This window comes from Sceloporus occidentalis, unplaced genomic scaffold (genome assembly GCF_023333645.1).
Source record: "Sceloporus occidentalis isolate IW3139 unplaced genomic scaffold, rSceOcc1.0.p SCAF_3, whole genome shotgun sequence".
Classification (NCBI taxonomy): Eukaryota; Metazoa; Chordata; class Lepidosauria; order Squamata; family Phrynosomatidae; genus Sceloporus; species Sceloporus occidentalis.
In genome coordinates, this window is record NW_028316983.1 from 102,432,062 (window position 1) to 102,449,444 (window position 17,383).

General features: G+C 38.1%; 1 protein-coding gene across 4 annotated transcripts in view; it reads right to left on the bottom strand.

Moving 5' to 3' along the window:
* Window positions 1-17,383, bottom strand: part of PTBP2 (polypyrimidine tract binding protein 2) — a 75,646-nt gene that overhangs the window by 23,488 nt on the left and 34,775 nt on the right. For all 4 annotated transcript variants that reach the window (XM_089515662.1, XM_089515660.1, XM_089515663.1 and 1 more), the window contains exons 4-6: window positions 11,937-12,109; window positions 6,054-6,197; window positions 1,354-1,518 (exon numbers count right to left, since the gene is read on the bottom strand). In XM_089515662.1, the coding sequence (XP_089371788.1) occupies window positions 1,354-1,518; window positions 6,054-6,197; window positions 11,937-12,109 (482 nt within the window). The remainder of the gene's footprint in view (window positions 1-1,353; window positions 1,519-6,053; window positions 6,198-11,936; window positions 12,110-17,383) is intronic.

The following is a 17,383-nucleotide window of genomic DNA, read 5'->3' on the forward strand; positions in this document are numbered from 1 at the left end:
GCTTACATGGACTACCTTCCATGTCTTGATGCATGAAGTATTATCTCTACTTGGAATACAAACCTTTAATCAATGTATAGAATATTAGTGACTGCCAAATGATATTTTTTAAAAAATAATCTGATAGGAACAGAATATGACGGTCTCTAATAGTACTGCAACTTCCAGAAAGTTTTTCAATGGGAATGATTTCTTATAATAAAGAATATACATTTTACATTCCACACAAGAATTCAAAAATGTGAAAAAGCATCATTAAAAACATGAAAAAGCCATGTTTGCAGTCTCAATGAGTAGCTTTCCAGTTTGCTCATTTTAGCAAAGAGAAGAATGCCAAATACTACAAATTAAGCTTCACTTAATAATTTTGCATATTGGTTTTTCCTTTTAAACAAGAAGTGAACAGTGTTTCTCTCTTATTACCAACCAATCAGGGAGCACATAATGGATCTTAATTATCCTTATAGCTTGATCCTATAAGGCTCCCATCAGAGAGACTGCAAATCCACTTCTATTTAGCAGCAGTAATGGTATGGGATCAGATACCCCCCCCCAAATGGCCTTTCATACAATTAGCATATTAACAAATTGTTGTGGCTACATGAAGTGGTTAGCAAGGCAACATGAGTTGATCTTTTCTTCTCAAGAAAGCACACATGTGTCACAAAAAATGTGGACAGTCATCAGCATCTTGAGGGGCATTCAAAGTAAGACTTTGTATTTTGTTCTGCTGCACTGTGATAGTTTAATCAACAAAAGATGATAATAGAGGTAGCTTCAAAAATAAAAAATGGATAAAAATGAGACATTTTGTTTGTAAAATATGTGAGGTGGAGATATAGTCTTACATTCAACATATCGTTCTTATTTCTACTTTAGGATGTCAAAAGTCACACCTTTATTTTATGGTCCATTTTATTTTACTTTATGGTATCATGGTAGACTAAAACCTGGTTTTTAGGCAGTTAGGTACAGCAAACCAAATACTAACCCTTTCCATCATGCTGTAAATTTCCTCACCCAGGAATCAGTTTTGAACTACAGGCCAAGACAGATACAATTATAAGCGTGAAGCTCCCATTAAAAATGGTAACCCCATATGTAGATTCTTTTCTCAATGTATTCAAGGAGAATGTACATGGGTTGTAACATCACAATGTTTTACATGTGCTTGGCAGAAAGGAGGGAAACACAGGACTTCATAACGCAAAGCAAGATCTACTAGATTCTGGAAAAAGGGTATCTACATACTGAGTTAACAATTTTAGCATTGGCTTCACATTTACCATAAATATTTCTTGGCTCTTTGTTGAAAGAGCAATGGGGGAAATCCCCACAAAAAGAAAGACTTACTTGGTGGAGAACATCAAGGGTTACAGGGTAGTACATGTTGTCAATAATTATTCTAAGGACAGGACTCTGTGCTGGAGTTACTGCACTCTCACTAACTGTAGTTCCACTTATGGAAGTATTTGTTGTCTGTACAGCAGTCACTGCCTGTAGAACTGCTTGAGCTCGCTGTATAAAAAGGAGGGGGGAAAGTATTCAAAACTAGCATATGTGAATTAGGTTTGTACACATTTGCATATTCGATGACAACGGAATCTATAACATTGTTTTTTATTCCCCTAATTTCCACATGAAAAAGATGAATATTTTAAGATCCAGATCTTTAAGCCATTCATTCTTTAATATTTAACAGCTACAATTTCTTTGCTCTTACAGGCTTGTACATCCTCTTCTTTTTTTTAATTCAAATTTTTTTAAATTTAAATCATCATAACAACATAGCAACATAACATAAAATAAAAAAATATACAAAAACATTATACATAAAATTGAGACTGGAAAATGTGTTCATCCAAATCTGGACTTTTCTTTGATCTTCTAAGTTCTTTAAATATGCATGTTTACCTACACACATCACATTATTTATAATATCAAGTACATTATTATGTTTAAATCCAATCTCTTCTATTCTATATTGGTCTTCTTACATTTTTCCAGTTCCCAATCTGGATTAATAATTTTCTTACTTCTCTATAACATACATACAAACCTAATACAAAAAGAAAGACTTCCACTATCTTTATTCTATAATGCCAAGTACTCTCGTTATCTTATTATCCCATTTCATTTGCTACTCAGTCTATACCTTAAACATTTTTCTAAAAAAGCTCAAAAAGATAAGAACAGATAGTCTTATAGAGAGAAATAAAATCTCTTTCCTAGGGATAATCATTAATTTCTGCCGAAATCATTATGATACAACAATTTCAATCCAAGAGGCTTAATCTCTATTTTCCTAATTCACCTACCTACTTCCAATATCTTAACTTTATCATTTGCACAGATTATAAAATGAAAAGTATCAACATATTATCAACAAATCTCCCCATTTCTTCTTAAGAAAATCTAAAACCCTATCCCAGTCTTCTGATATTGTCTCTCCGGAGTTGTTGTACATCCTCTTCTAACTAGCAAAACCATCAGTGCCCACATAACTGAAGAGACGCTCTAGATGAATAAAGAATTAAGTCTGGCTGCTCAACATACGATCCTGAAGAAAAACTCACAGTGGAATTCTGCTACATGAAAGAACAGTAGTTGGCCACTAAAAGTTATGTATATTCCCATTCTACAGAATACACAGTCTCAGGCTTGTCGTGTTTTGTTTTTGGTGTTGTTGTACATGAGACCCGCGTATGGTGCACCTGTGTATGGAGAGGGCACACTGTATTAGCTCTCTCACTTTGTATTCTAGGAGATTACCACACTATACTCTTATATCGTTCCAATTCCACTTTTACTGCTCTGGTTGCCTCCTGTTGCATCCTGAGGGTTGTATTCAATTCTAGATGTCTCTCCCTAAACTCAAATCCCAGTATGCAGCAGGAAGCAGCCAGAGCAGTTAAAGTGGAATGGCAGCACTATAAGAGTGTAGTGTAGTAATCTCCTTAGTATGTATGGCACACTTCCAAAAGACAGACTTTTTTAAAAAAGTCATTTGAATGTTCACTGTAGTTGACTTTCACAATCTTCTAAAGTAGAAGTTTATTATTAATAGGTATCACATTATCCAGGGGGGTTCATGTATTCTTCATCTGACTATGGCTGCATCTACACTGCAGAAATAATGCAGTCTGACATCACTTTAACTGCTATGGCTTATTGTTATGGAATTCTGGGATTTGTAATTTTGTGAGATATTTAGCCTTCTCTGTCAGAGAGCTCCAGTGCCACAACAAACAAAGCATGTAGCTTGGAACTAGCACTGCAAAACTGTTTAGAAAATTTGCAAGGGATATCAATACCTTTTGTTTTGTTTTACAGAAGTACCCCCCCCCCCCTTTTTAAATAAAGCTTGTATGTAAATACAGATAGCAATACTTTTTTACAAGTTGCACAATATGCATGTTTTCTTATATGAACCTACAAATAGACTTAAAATATTTTCATTTGCAATTACACAGGAGCTACATTCATAACTCCTCTTAACTGGTTATTTTACTGCAATATTTTTGAATTTTAAAAAGTAAATAAATGTTTGTTAAAAACTTTGGAGTTCATATATTTAAGATCAAGAGGGTACACTCTACAAAGTGACTGTGAAACTATCTCCTACTGAAATCAACTGAATATGATTAAATAGCAATAGCCAGTGCTTTAAAAATTAATGAATATAGGAGCCAACATGATGCAGTGGTATGAGTGTTGAACTTGGACTCTGGGAGACCAGGGTTCAAATCCCCTCTCAGCCATGGAAATGCATTGGGTGACCCTGTGCAAGTCACCATTTCTCAGATATCAGACTTAGAGGAAGGCAATGGCAATTTTCTTCTGAATAAATCTTGTCAAGAAAACGCTATGAGATTGTTGCTGTAAGCTAGAGTTAACTTGAAGGAACATAACAACATTTCATGAATAATGTCTAATACTTACAATGTATAATCCAATGTATTAAACTGATTTAGAAGGTCTAAATATTCTAAAAGTTCCATATCCTATCTGATCTTATAAGCTAAACTGGGTCAGCCCTGCTTATTACTTGGATGGAAAACCACTGACAAATACCAGGTGCTGTAGGCTATATTTCAGAGGAAGGAACTGGAAAAAGCATCTCTGAGAATTTCTCACCTAAGAAAACCATGTGAAATTCATGGGGCCTTCCTTAAGTTAACAGGCAACTTGACAGCACATACACATCAAACTGATTTATATGTTAAAAAGTATTCTCAGGCCCGGAACAGATGGGCTGAATGAAGTAGCACGGTGGTCAAATGATGTACGCCTGCAAAGTGGCCCAAAGCCACACCAAAGCTGTGCTCCAGTCCTTTGGACCAGAGCCAAAAGGAGCTGGGATAATTCAGCTCCTGTCAGTGGAGGTTGGGTCCTCAGCCACAGCCTATTTTGGGAGTGGGTGTGGCCGTTGCAGTCCTGATCTGCTTGCAATCGGAGCGGACTCAGGCCGCTCCTTCCTGCCTGTCTGCTCTGGCCCACAGTTTTCTATATTATAAAGCATATATTGAAAAAAATGTGCTTAACATTAATTTGTATTTATCAGTAAGCAAACTGCATGATATAAATGCAACTAAATGTACTTTGGATTAAGAAGAATAAATTTCCCATTCATATACTCATTAACCTGCCTTCCATTTTAAATTTTTTGTTATACTCTACATGCTCACTCCCTTAAATATTACAAGACTGAAAATCAAATACAACAAAACAAGGGATTTCATTTTTTTTCTACTGATATGCCAGTATCCCACTAATTTTTCCACTATTGGGTTTTTCCCCTTAGAGATGCTATGATTACCACTAAAATATTAATACAGTAGAAACTAATTTGGAGAGGGAGGGCACCATATATACTTTTAACAGAGCTGTTTCTTTAAGAAATCTGTAGGACAAGTGAGAGCAAGCTGACACAACATTCCAAAGCTTTAGGACAACAAATTACATTTATATTAGTTCACAGTGCTAACCATATGAAGGCACTGTGAAGAATTATGTTCTTCAAGCTGTAGCCCCCTTTTTATGAACTTCAGCACCAATTTAGTATGTTTGCGGTTCCCATAATTAGAGAAAAATATAATTCAACCAGATGACACAGAGAGAATCTAGGAAACAACGAATCTGAAGCCAAGCTTTCAGTAAAATAATTGTTTCTTTAAGTATACTTATTCTGTAACTCCAGAATACCTTGTGAAGGTCTACTGAATCGCAAAATACACTTTCCAAATGATACCATCACATGCAAATGAAACGACTTGCATGGGGGGGGGGATTCAATACCAAGCAAGTGTTAGTAACTTCCAGTAAACTGGCCTAAAAAGGTGGCTGGACAATTCAATTTCAAACAGGACACCTGCCAGGACTTAATGAAGAGAAGAGTAGAACAGAGTCCTAAAAATGTTGCTTGTTACAGCACTGTTAGTATGATCAAGAAAAGAACACAAGAAACGAGCTTGAAAGTATTACCATCTGACATACCATGGGTCAATGCTGCTTTAACATTCTTCATAGGAAATGGCAAGATCAAATGCTTTCAAAGACTTTTAAAGTTAACACCTGCAGGAGCAGTAGTTTCCCAGTTTGAGTAAGAGTATTGTCTTGATCTGGAAGAATAGGTTCCAAACATCTTCAAGATCAAATATCTATTTTTTTTAGTTATTTCCCAGCGTGAACATGAATATATATTTTTAGAGACTGTATTCTCAGAAGAGTACATCAAATAGAGTGAGGTTACCCTCACTATGTAATTTAAATGATTTACTTAAACATATTGGATACAAGTTGTCTAGCAAGTTTCTTTTGTAGGTGAACTTAAGCTATGAGCCAAAAATGTTATTAATACAGTTACTTTTTTAGAGCAAATAAATGTTAAACATGGTTAGACATTTGCAATAAATAACATGCAGTTATATTTTTAAAAAGCCCAAATCTCTTTTGCAATGTTATACAAAAAAAAGCCAGTTGCATTGCTGCTTATAAACACAGAGAATAAATGCATCATTAACAACTGTAACCTTAAGAAAGTATTATTTTACCTGGTTCAGTGTATTATCAGTCTTTAATTCTTTATGGTTTGAGTATTGTATATAAATGGGTTGGTTACGAAGGTGAGGTGTCACTGCAGAATAATAATTAACCATAGTGATTGCAGCTTCTTCTGTTGCCAATTCCAAAAAAGCCTATAAAATATTAAAAAGTTATGTAGTGGTTACAATGCATATATCCATATTCTATTTCTGTACCTGTCAGCCTATGCTGTGGTCATACAGTACAAGTGCTCTTCAAGGTCACAAAAATGTAGTGCTTAAACAAATTAAAACATTGCATTATAAATCTGCACAACAAAACATGTGCTTCAACGCTAACCGTCTACATAAAGCTTTTAAAACACTCAAAGGTGATACCAGACAGAGCAGTGTCAATTTACTGAAATGGGCATTTACTTTCATCAAGCATGCCCACTTTAAGCAAGCTAAGAGAATCTGTGAATTGGAATGCTGGCACTTAAGACTGTCAGATTGCTCCTGTTCATGGAGTAATGGCAACAAAAATTGAAGGTAAAAGAAAAACATGAGCAAAGGGGAATCCAAAGAGAAATGTTAGGAGAGAAAATAACTCTTACATGGGCTTTCACATCAGAACACGCAAGAGTGGACAAAAAGTGTAATTAGTATGGCACAAGTCTGTCTAATTAGCAAAAGCTATGAATGAGTAGACCCTACACTAGTCTTGTTAGAGGCAGCAGCATTTAAGACCTGAACAGGCAGAAACACTCTGTATTCTGTACTAGAAAATCTAAATGGAATACTATGCCCATCAGCAGATTATCATGATTATTTAAAGGTTGTCAAAACTCAATAAAGACAAAGGGGAACGCTGCTTCACTACCTCAATTTCTGTTGCAGCAACGTGAGAGAAGACATGTCAGACTGAAAAATGAACATGTGTTTTTATGCCTTCTCCCCTCTCCCAGAAAATCTCTAGATTTTCTACAGTTTCAACCAGGATGATGAGAATGAAACACTCTCCATACAAAAATAAAGTTTTGTTGTTGCTGCCAGCCACAAAATAATTAAGCAAATGCCTCAAAAACTGGGCAAGGAAGCACAAAAGCCATTTTTAACAGGCTCCATAAAATCCTGTACAAGGTTGACTTTGCCACAGAACACAGAAGGTGTATCCCAATTGGCTAGCTCCATCTGAACTCAAATCTAGATCTTCCTAATTTGTCTGTCAGAAAAAGCTTGCAAGCCACTGGAATTGGCATTTATGTCAGCCTGCAAAATTCTACTGCCTATATCAGTAATGGCAAAACTTTTAGAGATCAAGTATCCAAATCAGGGGCGTTACCTCACCGGGTGTCACCCAGTGTTGAAGGTGGTGGGACTTCTGGGAGCAGGGACTTCCGGGAACAGGACTTCTCCCAGATTTCCAGGGGGCAGAAATGGAGAGCTCCTTTCCTTCAACCCTCCCATCTTAGAAAAGTTTTCTCTTGGCATTTCTAGGATGGGAGAGGTGGAGAAACGGAGTGCTCCTTTCTTTCACCCCTCCCACCTTGGAAAGGCTTTCTTCCAGCATTTCCATAGTGGAAGGGGTGGAGAAACAGAGCTCTCCTTCTCCCTCGCTCCTCCTGGACTCTTCCATGACAGAGGCAATGGTGTGCTTGCCTTCAGAGAGGGCTCTGTGTATCGTCTCTGGCATGCATGCCATAGCTTCACCAACACAGCCCTAAACAGTCAAAAGTTAGTCTTCCTAAGGATACTGTGTGTTCAGGAAATTATTTTAACAGCTTTATGGGGAAAAAATTCAGATGATTTCCTTCAGTCACATACAGAAAATGGATATATTTGAAGAATGAACATGAAACAGAATTCCTGTAAAACTAGTATTTTAATTAATTAAAGAGTTGGGGACCCCTTCACTACATCCTGATGTACACATGTAAAAACACAGGTCAATAGAAAGCCCTTTCAGATATCTAGCTAAAGAACAGCTCCATGATGCTTGATGAGATGCATCACATGCTCAAAATCGAAGACTTGACTGCTTCCTGCATATGTGCCTCCATGCCTGTAAGGAAAGACCAAAGGACTTGCTTCATCTCAAGTTTATCTACCATCTGAAATTTCTATATGTAACTCTGTGTGCTATTTATGAGTGAAATGCAAGACAGCAGCCAAATAACTTTAAACTGTAAAAATAAAATAAAATAAATGTCTGTCTATCATACCCACAGATCTTAAGAAAAACAAGAATTAATTTGTGTAACTAATTTTCAGCCCAATGAGAATTAAATGTTGCAACACTATCTCACATGATGCAGACCAAAAATGCTGCAGGCATATTCACAGATGGCTGGAAATGGTTCACTTTTGCTCAGTTTGTTCTGGCCTGTTTGCTGTGGATTACTAGAGGAGGGAAATGGCGGGGTGAGACACGTTTGGTCATAAAATTTGTTGTTGCTGGACTGCTTCCTGAGCACTATGATGAGGGAGGTCAGCAATTATTTTTGTTCCCAAAATACAAATGATATGCTTATGACCATTGGCTACAATGGTTTCTTTCTTTCCTGGAAACTTGTCAAAGACCAGTATCCAATGGCTTATAGACCAGCATGAGACCATGGGCCACCATTCTGTGTAGCAAAGGTTTAGAGCAGTCAGGTGTTGTGACAGAGATTTACAGCATGGGGAATAAAGCAAGCTGAGCTGAGAAGATGAATAAAGAAGGGGAAAACTCATACAACAAATAAATTGAAGAAATAAATGGGAATAGATGAGCTGTGTGGTACGTTTTTAAGGCCTGGCCTAGGAAGAGTGCTAGAAGAGTAAAACAGAGCATCAATGTGAGGGAAGGAGTAGATAAGACAACAGTACAGCTCCAGTATCCTTTGGACCGGCCCATTTAAAATGCACAACAGGTGCAGGTTAAGTAAATGAGATGTTAAATTTTAGAGTGGAAGAGTAATATTGCACTTTACTTCTTTGTCTCTTGGATCCGATCCTTTCAAGGGTATACTTTAGCGTCAGATTTTCTTGTTGCTTTGGCTAAACACTGTCCTGTCAGAAATTTTACTTATGCCTCACGCTTTTTCCTGCAATAACAGGATCAGCGGTTGCTGTTTCCAAATTATAAATGAGCTGCATTTGTATTTCCTTATAGTCAGTATATCAAAGCCTAGTACAGCTCTGCAAAGCCAAGCATTTTCTACAGAATTCAAAAATAAACAAATGATCAAGATGTGGAGACCACATTTTGATTTTCTTTCTCCAGTAAACACTAATCCAGAGGTCAGATAGAGCAGATGAAGCCCACCATTAACAAAGCCTAGTTTACCCAAGGAAGAGGAGAGGCATTTTCTACAGCTATTCTCCACAAATTCTTTTGCCAAGAAAAATGACACACTGTATTCAGTAGCCACAGATCCAGTTATATGATGCAGAGGGCTCAAGTGATTTTTTCTGGACTGCCACCACTTCATGATCCTGATGGCAACAGTAACATTTCAGTGTTTCTCCACAAAAAGTACAGTAGAAATTTAAGAGGATAAGGAGCACTTCAGTACTCCACAGGATCAGTGTCTTCTGACAGAAATATAAATACCAAGCTAAAGCCAACTGCTAGGCATTTTAGTTCATAGTTCCTTATTAAACTTTTCTAATCTAGATCAACAATACAGTGTTTGATGGATGAGAAAACGGCTAATATGTTGTCAAGAGTAGTAGGTAGTTAAGCAAAGAACAGAGGTGGAGTAAGTGATAAAAATGTTTAACAAGTTATTAGGCATAATGCTGTATGGTAGTTTTTCCCAACAAGAAAATTTCCAGAAATACTGGACTACAAGCCCCACCAATCCTGGCCAGTAACTGAATTGTGAGGTTTGCGAGGCACTGGGAAATTGCCACTTAAGAAAGGCAACTATGATTTTTTTAAAGCCAACCTAAAGGTGTGGACAACTAATTGTGCTACTGGATGACAACATTGTCAACTACAGCAACATACACAGGATTTTTTTTTTAATATTAATCACAGACAGCTCTCCTCTTCCATGAGCTTGCCATCTGCAGACTGAAGCATCCACAGATGGCTCTGCCCAATTCTCCCCAAGGGTGGTGCGTGCACATGGCAATGCCAATGTGGGCACATGCACACTGCATCACCATTGGAAAGAACTGGACTTGAGGTACTGCAGAATTTGGATATTGGCGGGGGCGGGGTTGTTGGAACAGAATCCCACGGACACAAAGCTTTCTGAACTGGCATTCCAAGCTCTGCAGATTTAAAACATATAAAGTTTATCACTTATCCTTTTGTAGCTAAAAATTCTGTCAAGTAAAACTAAAGCTATGAACTTAGATTCAGTTACTTGGGAATGAGCATCGTGAAATTCAGTGGGTCTTCCTTCTAAGTAAACATTCTTAGCTATGTGACTTCATTAGGTGGGGACAAGGATGAAGGTACATCACAAATGTTTTCATTTTGAGTCTTTCCCAACATAGCTAAGCTAACTTTGTTATGTTATACTGTATGTGAGGTATTATTGAATTTTAGAGACTGAAAAAGTTAACCTTATTTTTGAAAAAAACATTTTCACATACAAAAATAGGTCTTTTGTAAAACAAAACATAACAAATTTACAAGCCATTTAGCAAAAAGCCTTGAAAGACATCCACTCTGTTCAGCTATTTTTCATGTTCTTTAGCTTGGCACCGATCTCCTTCAGCAGTTTTGTAATGTAGAAAGTGATGCATCTGAAAAAAGAATAGCTCCTGTTTGCATTCAGGCTCTCCAAGCAAGCAAGATTCCTGGAAACGGAGGGATTCTGCTGGCATGGAAACCCTAAATGAAAACAGGAACTTCTCTTCAGACACATCACTTTCCATGTGAGGAATTTTTTGCATAAAGCAAAGGGGGAGGGAAGGGCTATGCATTCCTCTTGTCCTGTTTAAGACAGTATGGTGAATAATGCTTGAGTGGAGCTAATGTCTAACAAGAATGGAAGTATTAATAATATTAACTGTTACTTGAAAGATAAGCAAACATCAAGTGAAAATTAAGATCTACTTTCACTGAGAACCATTGCTACACATAAGAACAACCTTGTCTTTGGCTGTTATGAATTTTTAAAGCTCCTCCTCCTTTTTATTACAGCCACAGAATCACAGAAAGCTAGAAAATTCAAAATGAAATTATTAAATTTCCTTTAGAGCATGGAGGAGTGGGGGAAAGTCCTTCTAAGGAGAGAATTATGCATAGCTCAAATAAACCATTCCCTTCTTCTCTCCTGTATGTTTATGATCTCTTGCCCTCTCAGCAAGTATGACTGTGGTGCTCTCGTATGGAAAGTGTGGCTAGGCTCTACATGAGCTTCAATGGACTCAATTCAGACTGGAGCTCAAGCAGAGAATTTAGTTAGTTTTGGGAACAGTCCTTTCCAGTGCCACAGATCCCATGTAAAACTCTGCTCAAGGGAGAGTGGAAGAGAGCTCATGTTTTAAACCTGGACATTGTTGTGAACATGAGGAAGAACATATGTTAATGCCATGAAAATTGAAAGACGTAGTTTCGAGTACTTCTAGAGCATGAATATGTAATCTATATATTGCTGTCAAAATGTACCAGCAAACACAGTATTTCCTATGTTTCTTTGTATCAACTGACTTTTGTCTTAAATTTGGTACAATCCTCTCCCCATATTCATAGGGGATACATTTCCAGATTTATAGCTGATTTAGTTCTGGCACCTAACCACCTGAAGTTCTTTTCCAGGCCTGGCTAGGGCATTACTCTATGAAAAAAGGAAACATCCCTGGCTCCAGTGCTGGAGTATGCCCCCACCTGTGGAAGGCAGAGTGTTTAGGCTTTGGGGTGGGAGGATGCTTTCTATACTAAAACGATAAGACAAAATTAGAAAGTACCTGGTTCTTTCCTTTCAGCATGAGAATGTTGGTTACCTTACCAAAAGGTAAGCCTAAAGCAATAACTTCTGTTTCTGTCACTTCCCCTGGTAATTTCCTGATATGAAGAACACGAGAAGGAGCCCCATCCATTTTATCTTCACCTTTGAATTTCTTGTTGTCGTTACCATTGGCTGAAAGACATTTTTATAATTTATTTCATATCTGAAAGCTACCCTATTTATTATAAACTCAAAGAAAAAAATACATTGATGCATGCATACAGATTCTACATGAGTAAGTGAAATTAGTAATTTATCTTTCAAAAGAAGAAAAAAAAAAAGGATATTACTTTAAAAAAATACAGGTGCTAATGTGCTTCCTCACAAAGGTATGCTCTATTTGATAGGTCAACTTACCATGGATTTCCCCCCACAATCATTGCACAGATAATTACCTGAAGCACTGAGAAGCAATGTACATCATATAATAACCAATAACCATTTTAAGTGCTTAGATTATCAAGTAACTAATATGCCATGACAAAACTGATAGTGTACCTCTAAAAATAAATGAAGGTACCTATAAGCCCTATAGTACCCACCTAACAACAGATGAGACCATTCACTGCAGCTTACTGACACTGATTTAATTTTGCTTTCAACAGATAAGTTCTCATTATTCCATGGTGATGATTAGGTCTGCTCCCACTTTCTAATTCAGGTTTGATTTAGACAATTCCTATGCAGCAGCACAACATGTCTTTGAAAGAAACTCATTGATGCTTTCAAGTGTTACCACTGTGGGCTGCCTAACTACCAATCAGAAAAAATGTACAGATGAGCTCAATTTTAATTCTGTTTTAAGTGAAGTGCTATCAGATGTTTAGAAACAAGTTTAGTAATTCAATCTAAGCTAGAGAACATGGCTGACCACAATGGAGATTCTACCTCTTTTGCATCCAAGATATATCTACCTGTCTACAGATCTAAAAATTTATACCCCAAAATTGACCCCAAAATTCTAGATCGAGTTATTTATGGGTCACTATAGTAATGTGATAACAGCTCTTTCAGATTTCCCTGTGCAGTTGGCAGAGCAGTTTATTTCTCTCTTGCACCAAGCAGAAAGAGTCCTGAGTGATTAACTGATATTGCTATTTGTTTAAGAGTCCTCTCCAGCCTGCACATCTGGCTGAAATGAAAGCTGAAACAATGAAGCAAAAAGACTCAGTGAGAGTCTCTCTTGCCATACGCACACATACACACCCTGAAGGAGCTGCCAAGTTTTACCCTCAACCTATCCACGGGTCATGGCAAAATCCATAATTTTGGCCCCAAAAGACAACCTCGACTTATACATGAGGCCAACTTATAGTTGAGTATATACAGTATTTATTTTGCCATTTGTTTCAGCCAAATGCCATAGTATGACAAAATTGTAACATTCCGCAGTCAAAAATGTAAAAAAAAAATTTCCAAAACTGAGACATATATCTTAAGCTGCTTCTAAGCAAAATATACTATTGATTTATGTATTTTAAGAAAAAGACGATCATAATTAGCATACAGGAAAAGCAGGTATCAATAGCTACTGGGAGGTGAAAATTAATTATTTTGAGGAGAAATACTGGCAATTGAGAAACAGTTGTAAAGAGCAGAAGAAAGAATGCACCACTGAAATAAAGAATATGCATCGCAAAATAGTTTTTCTTTGAAATAACAAACTTACACAAGATTCCCAATTGAATTCTATATATGTTTCCCCAAAAGTAAATCTTACTGGATCAAAAGTGCTTCCTTCAATGTAAAATATACAGAGTCCACCATCTTCATTTTTTCCAGACTCATATAGCAATATGAAAAACATTCTCAATTTTTCTGGCATCTTCCGGTAAGATGGTAACAATGGAAAATTGAGGAAGGGGGGAGGGGAAGGGTTATACAAGACGAATGAAGTATGAAATGTAAGCAAGAGTAATGATGTACCTCTTTTTGAACTGTATAAAAGTCAATAAAGATTATTACAAAAAAAAAAAAAAAAACATTCTCAATTTTTCTCCCCCTCTGTGAGATAATGTGCCTTGATACCCTTCAACAAGAGTGAAAAGACCAAAACTTCTTGCCAGCAGCAGCAATAGTATAATACTTTTTCCTTGAAAAAAGTAATTTGCACAAAGACCTTCACAAACATAAACAAAAATGTACCAAAACATGAAAAAATCATTGAAAATGCATACATACTTTTACAATCCAGCATAAACACTCAGCAGGGAGAAACATTTTGATTACCACCCCCTGCCCCTTGTCATGAAAGCTTACATCTTGTACAGTGGGTCAGGTTTACAAGAATGGAATATCCTTAATGTAAATGACACTTAAAAACAATATCCATGCTTGGGATAAGCTTCGTGTTCTGTGGCTGCCCAATCATTTGTGCGCACAGCTGAAAATTCCAGTTGTCTGAAACAGGATGTATACATAGAGTGAAATATAATATCTAAAAGAGCATCTATAATACACACAAGTATATACAGTAGACTCTCAATATCTGCGGGCTTGCCATCCATGGATTAAAGCATCTGCGGATGGCAAGTGCCTATGCTTTCCATTTGTATTTGAAGACAATGGGACTCGAGATCCCATGTTTATACTTTTTTAAAAATCTTGTAAGCCAGTTCAAATGTCAGCTTTAGAAAAAATGTTGAGGTATAAATAAATATTATTATTATTATTATTATTATTATTATTATTATTATAAAGCAACAGATCAGTGAGCCAGGCTGCTGTCTTCCTCAGAGGAAAATGCACCCTCTTCTCTCTTGAATGAAACATCCTATCCTGATATGGGAATGGTAAATAGATGCATAGGTATGTCCTGGCCAGTCCCATTAACAGAACTTGATGTGGGATCTTCAGTCAAACAATGCTTTCACTAAAGCATATTCAGTTGACTCTATAATGTCAGATAAATACAGAGGATGAAGCCAGGGGGTGGCATTAAACAAATTGCGTAGGAAGGAGTCTGTCACATAAAAGAAAGAGTAACACATAAAAACAAGTACATCTAGAATCTTAAAATAGGATGCAGAATAAAATAAATACATTATAGTAATTAATACATATAGAAGCATCTGAAACGTACTGGAAATATGCTGAACAATTTCTAAGACTAACACACATACTGTGACTCATTCAAACTTAGAAATCTTTTTAGTATATTTCCAGTACATATTCAGAATTGTCTTTATGCGCTAATTTCTGTAATGTGTTGGTTTTACTCCATGCTCTACTAGATGTACTGTCTATCCTTCATATCCGTGTCAGATCCGTTCCAGCCCCCTCTCCCCAGATAATGAAAATACAGCACCTCGAGTCTCATTGTCCCAAAATTCAAATTGAAAGCAACATGGCTTGTCATCCACAGATGCTTAAATCCATGGATAGCAAGCCCATGAATACTGAGAGTCCACTGTATACGCCTGCCTGTGTAATGTAATGTATACTCTTTTAGATATTACTGCATGTACTCGACTATAAGTCAACCTCATTTACCAGTCAAGGGCAGGTTTTGGGGCCAAAATTCTCTTTTAGACATTACTATATACAGTCGTCCATTCCCTTACGCGGGGGATCCGTTCCCCCCCACGTAAGGGAAAAATGCGGTTGCTCAAGCCGCATTCAAATGAATGGGGCTCGTGCCCACAGTGGTGTGCGGGGCACATGCCACAGGAGCGCACACCATTGTTTTCGCCCAGCGCACGGCTCCCTTCCTTCTGGCACAGCTTCCAGCATATGCTGGAAGCCGCTTAAAACGCGCCCGCGTATGAATGAATGAATGAATGAAATTTTATTTCTAGACCACTATTCCTTGCAGATCACAGTTACAAAAACACCATCAAAACCAATACAAAGTGACGACCCATAGCCCAACAATACAAAAAACCATTTAAAAACAATACAAAAATTCTAAAAACAATCCATACAATCATTCAGTCTAAAACCAGTTAAAAACCTATATAACAAATTAGCTGGATTGAACAAAATGCACAGGGGAGAGAGAGAATAACATCAAGGCACATGGGGGAAGGCTTGACGGAAAAGAAAAGTCTTCAGATTCTTCCTAAAAAGATCTAGAGAGTTTGCTGAGCGGAGCTCGTCGGGCAGAGTTCCAGGTCTGAGGGGCCATGATGGAAAATGCCCTTTGTGACGAAGACACAAACCTTGCCTTGGGAACTCTTAATAGATATTTTTTGCCCGATCTGAGAGTGCGGGGCGGACTGTATGGGGAGAGGCGGTCCTCCAAGTACCCTGGGCCCAAGCCATTTAGGGCTTTATAGGTCATTACCAACACCTTGTATTGCGCCTGGAAGCGAATAGGCAGCCAATGTAGATCTTTCAATATAGGTGTTATATGGCTGGTCCTGGAACATCCAGTGACCAGCCTCGCTGCCATATTCTGAACCAATTGTAGCTTCCGAGTTTGGTACAAGGGTTGCCCCATGTAGAGCGCACTGCAGAAATCCAACTGAGAGGTTACCAGAGCATGTACCATCGTTTCAAGGTCCCCCGGCCCAGGTAGGGTCGCAGCTGGCGTATCAGCCGAAGCTGATAACAGGTGCTCCTGACTGTCACATCCACCTGAGATGTAAGGTGGAGCGACGAGTCCAGAAGCACCCCCAAACTGCGAACTGAGTCCTTCAAGGGGAGTGTGACCCTGTTCAGGACAGGTGGACAAATATCCATGCCCGGGGAACCTATCATGAGTACTTCCATTTTCTCTGGATTCAAGCTGAGTCTGTTTTCCATCATCCAGCCCATTACTGACTCCAGACAGGCGTTTAGAGAAGAGGTGCCATCCCTGGTCACTGCATCAGTCAGAGGCACAGAGAAGCATATTTGGGTGTCATCAGCGTACTGATAACACCGCGCCCCGTGTCTCCGGATGATCTCTCCCAGTGGCTTCATGTAAATGTTAAATAGCATGGGGGACAAAATCGCTCCCTGAGGGACACCAGATGTAAGGGCCCTCTTATCAGAGCGACAGTCCCCCAGCTGCACCATCTGGAATCTACCCGAGAGGTAGGAACGGAACCACTGGAACACAGTGCCCCCGATACCCAACTCTCTCAGGCATTCCAGAAGGATACCATGGTCAATGATATCGAAGGCCGCCGAGATGTCCAAAAACACTAACAGGGACACGCTACCCCTGTCCATGCCCAGATGGAGATCATCGACCAGGGCGACCATGGCAGTCTCAATGATGTGGGTGCACTGTATATTCAACAATAAGTTTACCTAATGTATAAGTTGAGGGGAGGTTGAGTCGACCTAATGTATAGGTTGAGGGGAGGTATAAGTTGAGGGCCAAAATTATGGATTTTGCCATAACTCGTGGGTAAGTCGAGGGTAAAACCTGGAGGATCTTTCAGTGTGTGTATGTGTGCATACAGCAAGAGAGACTCT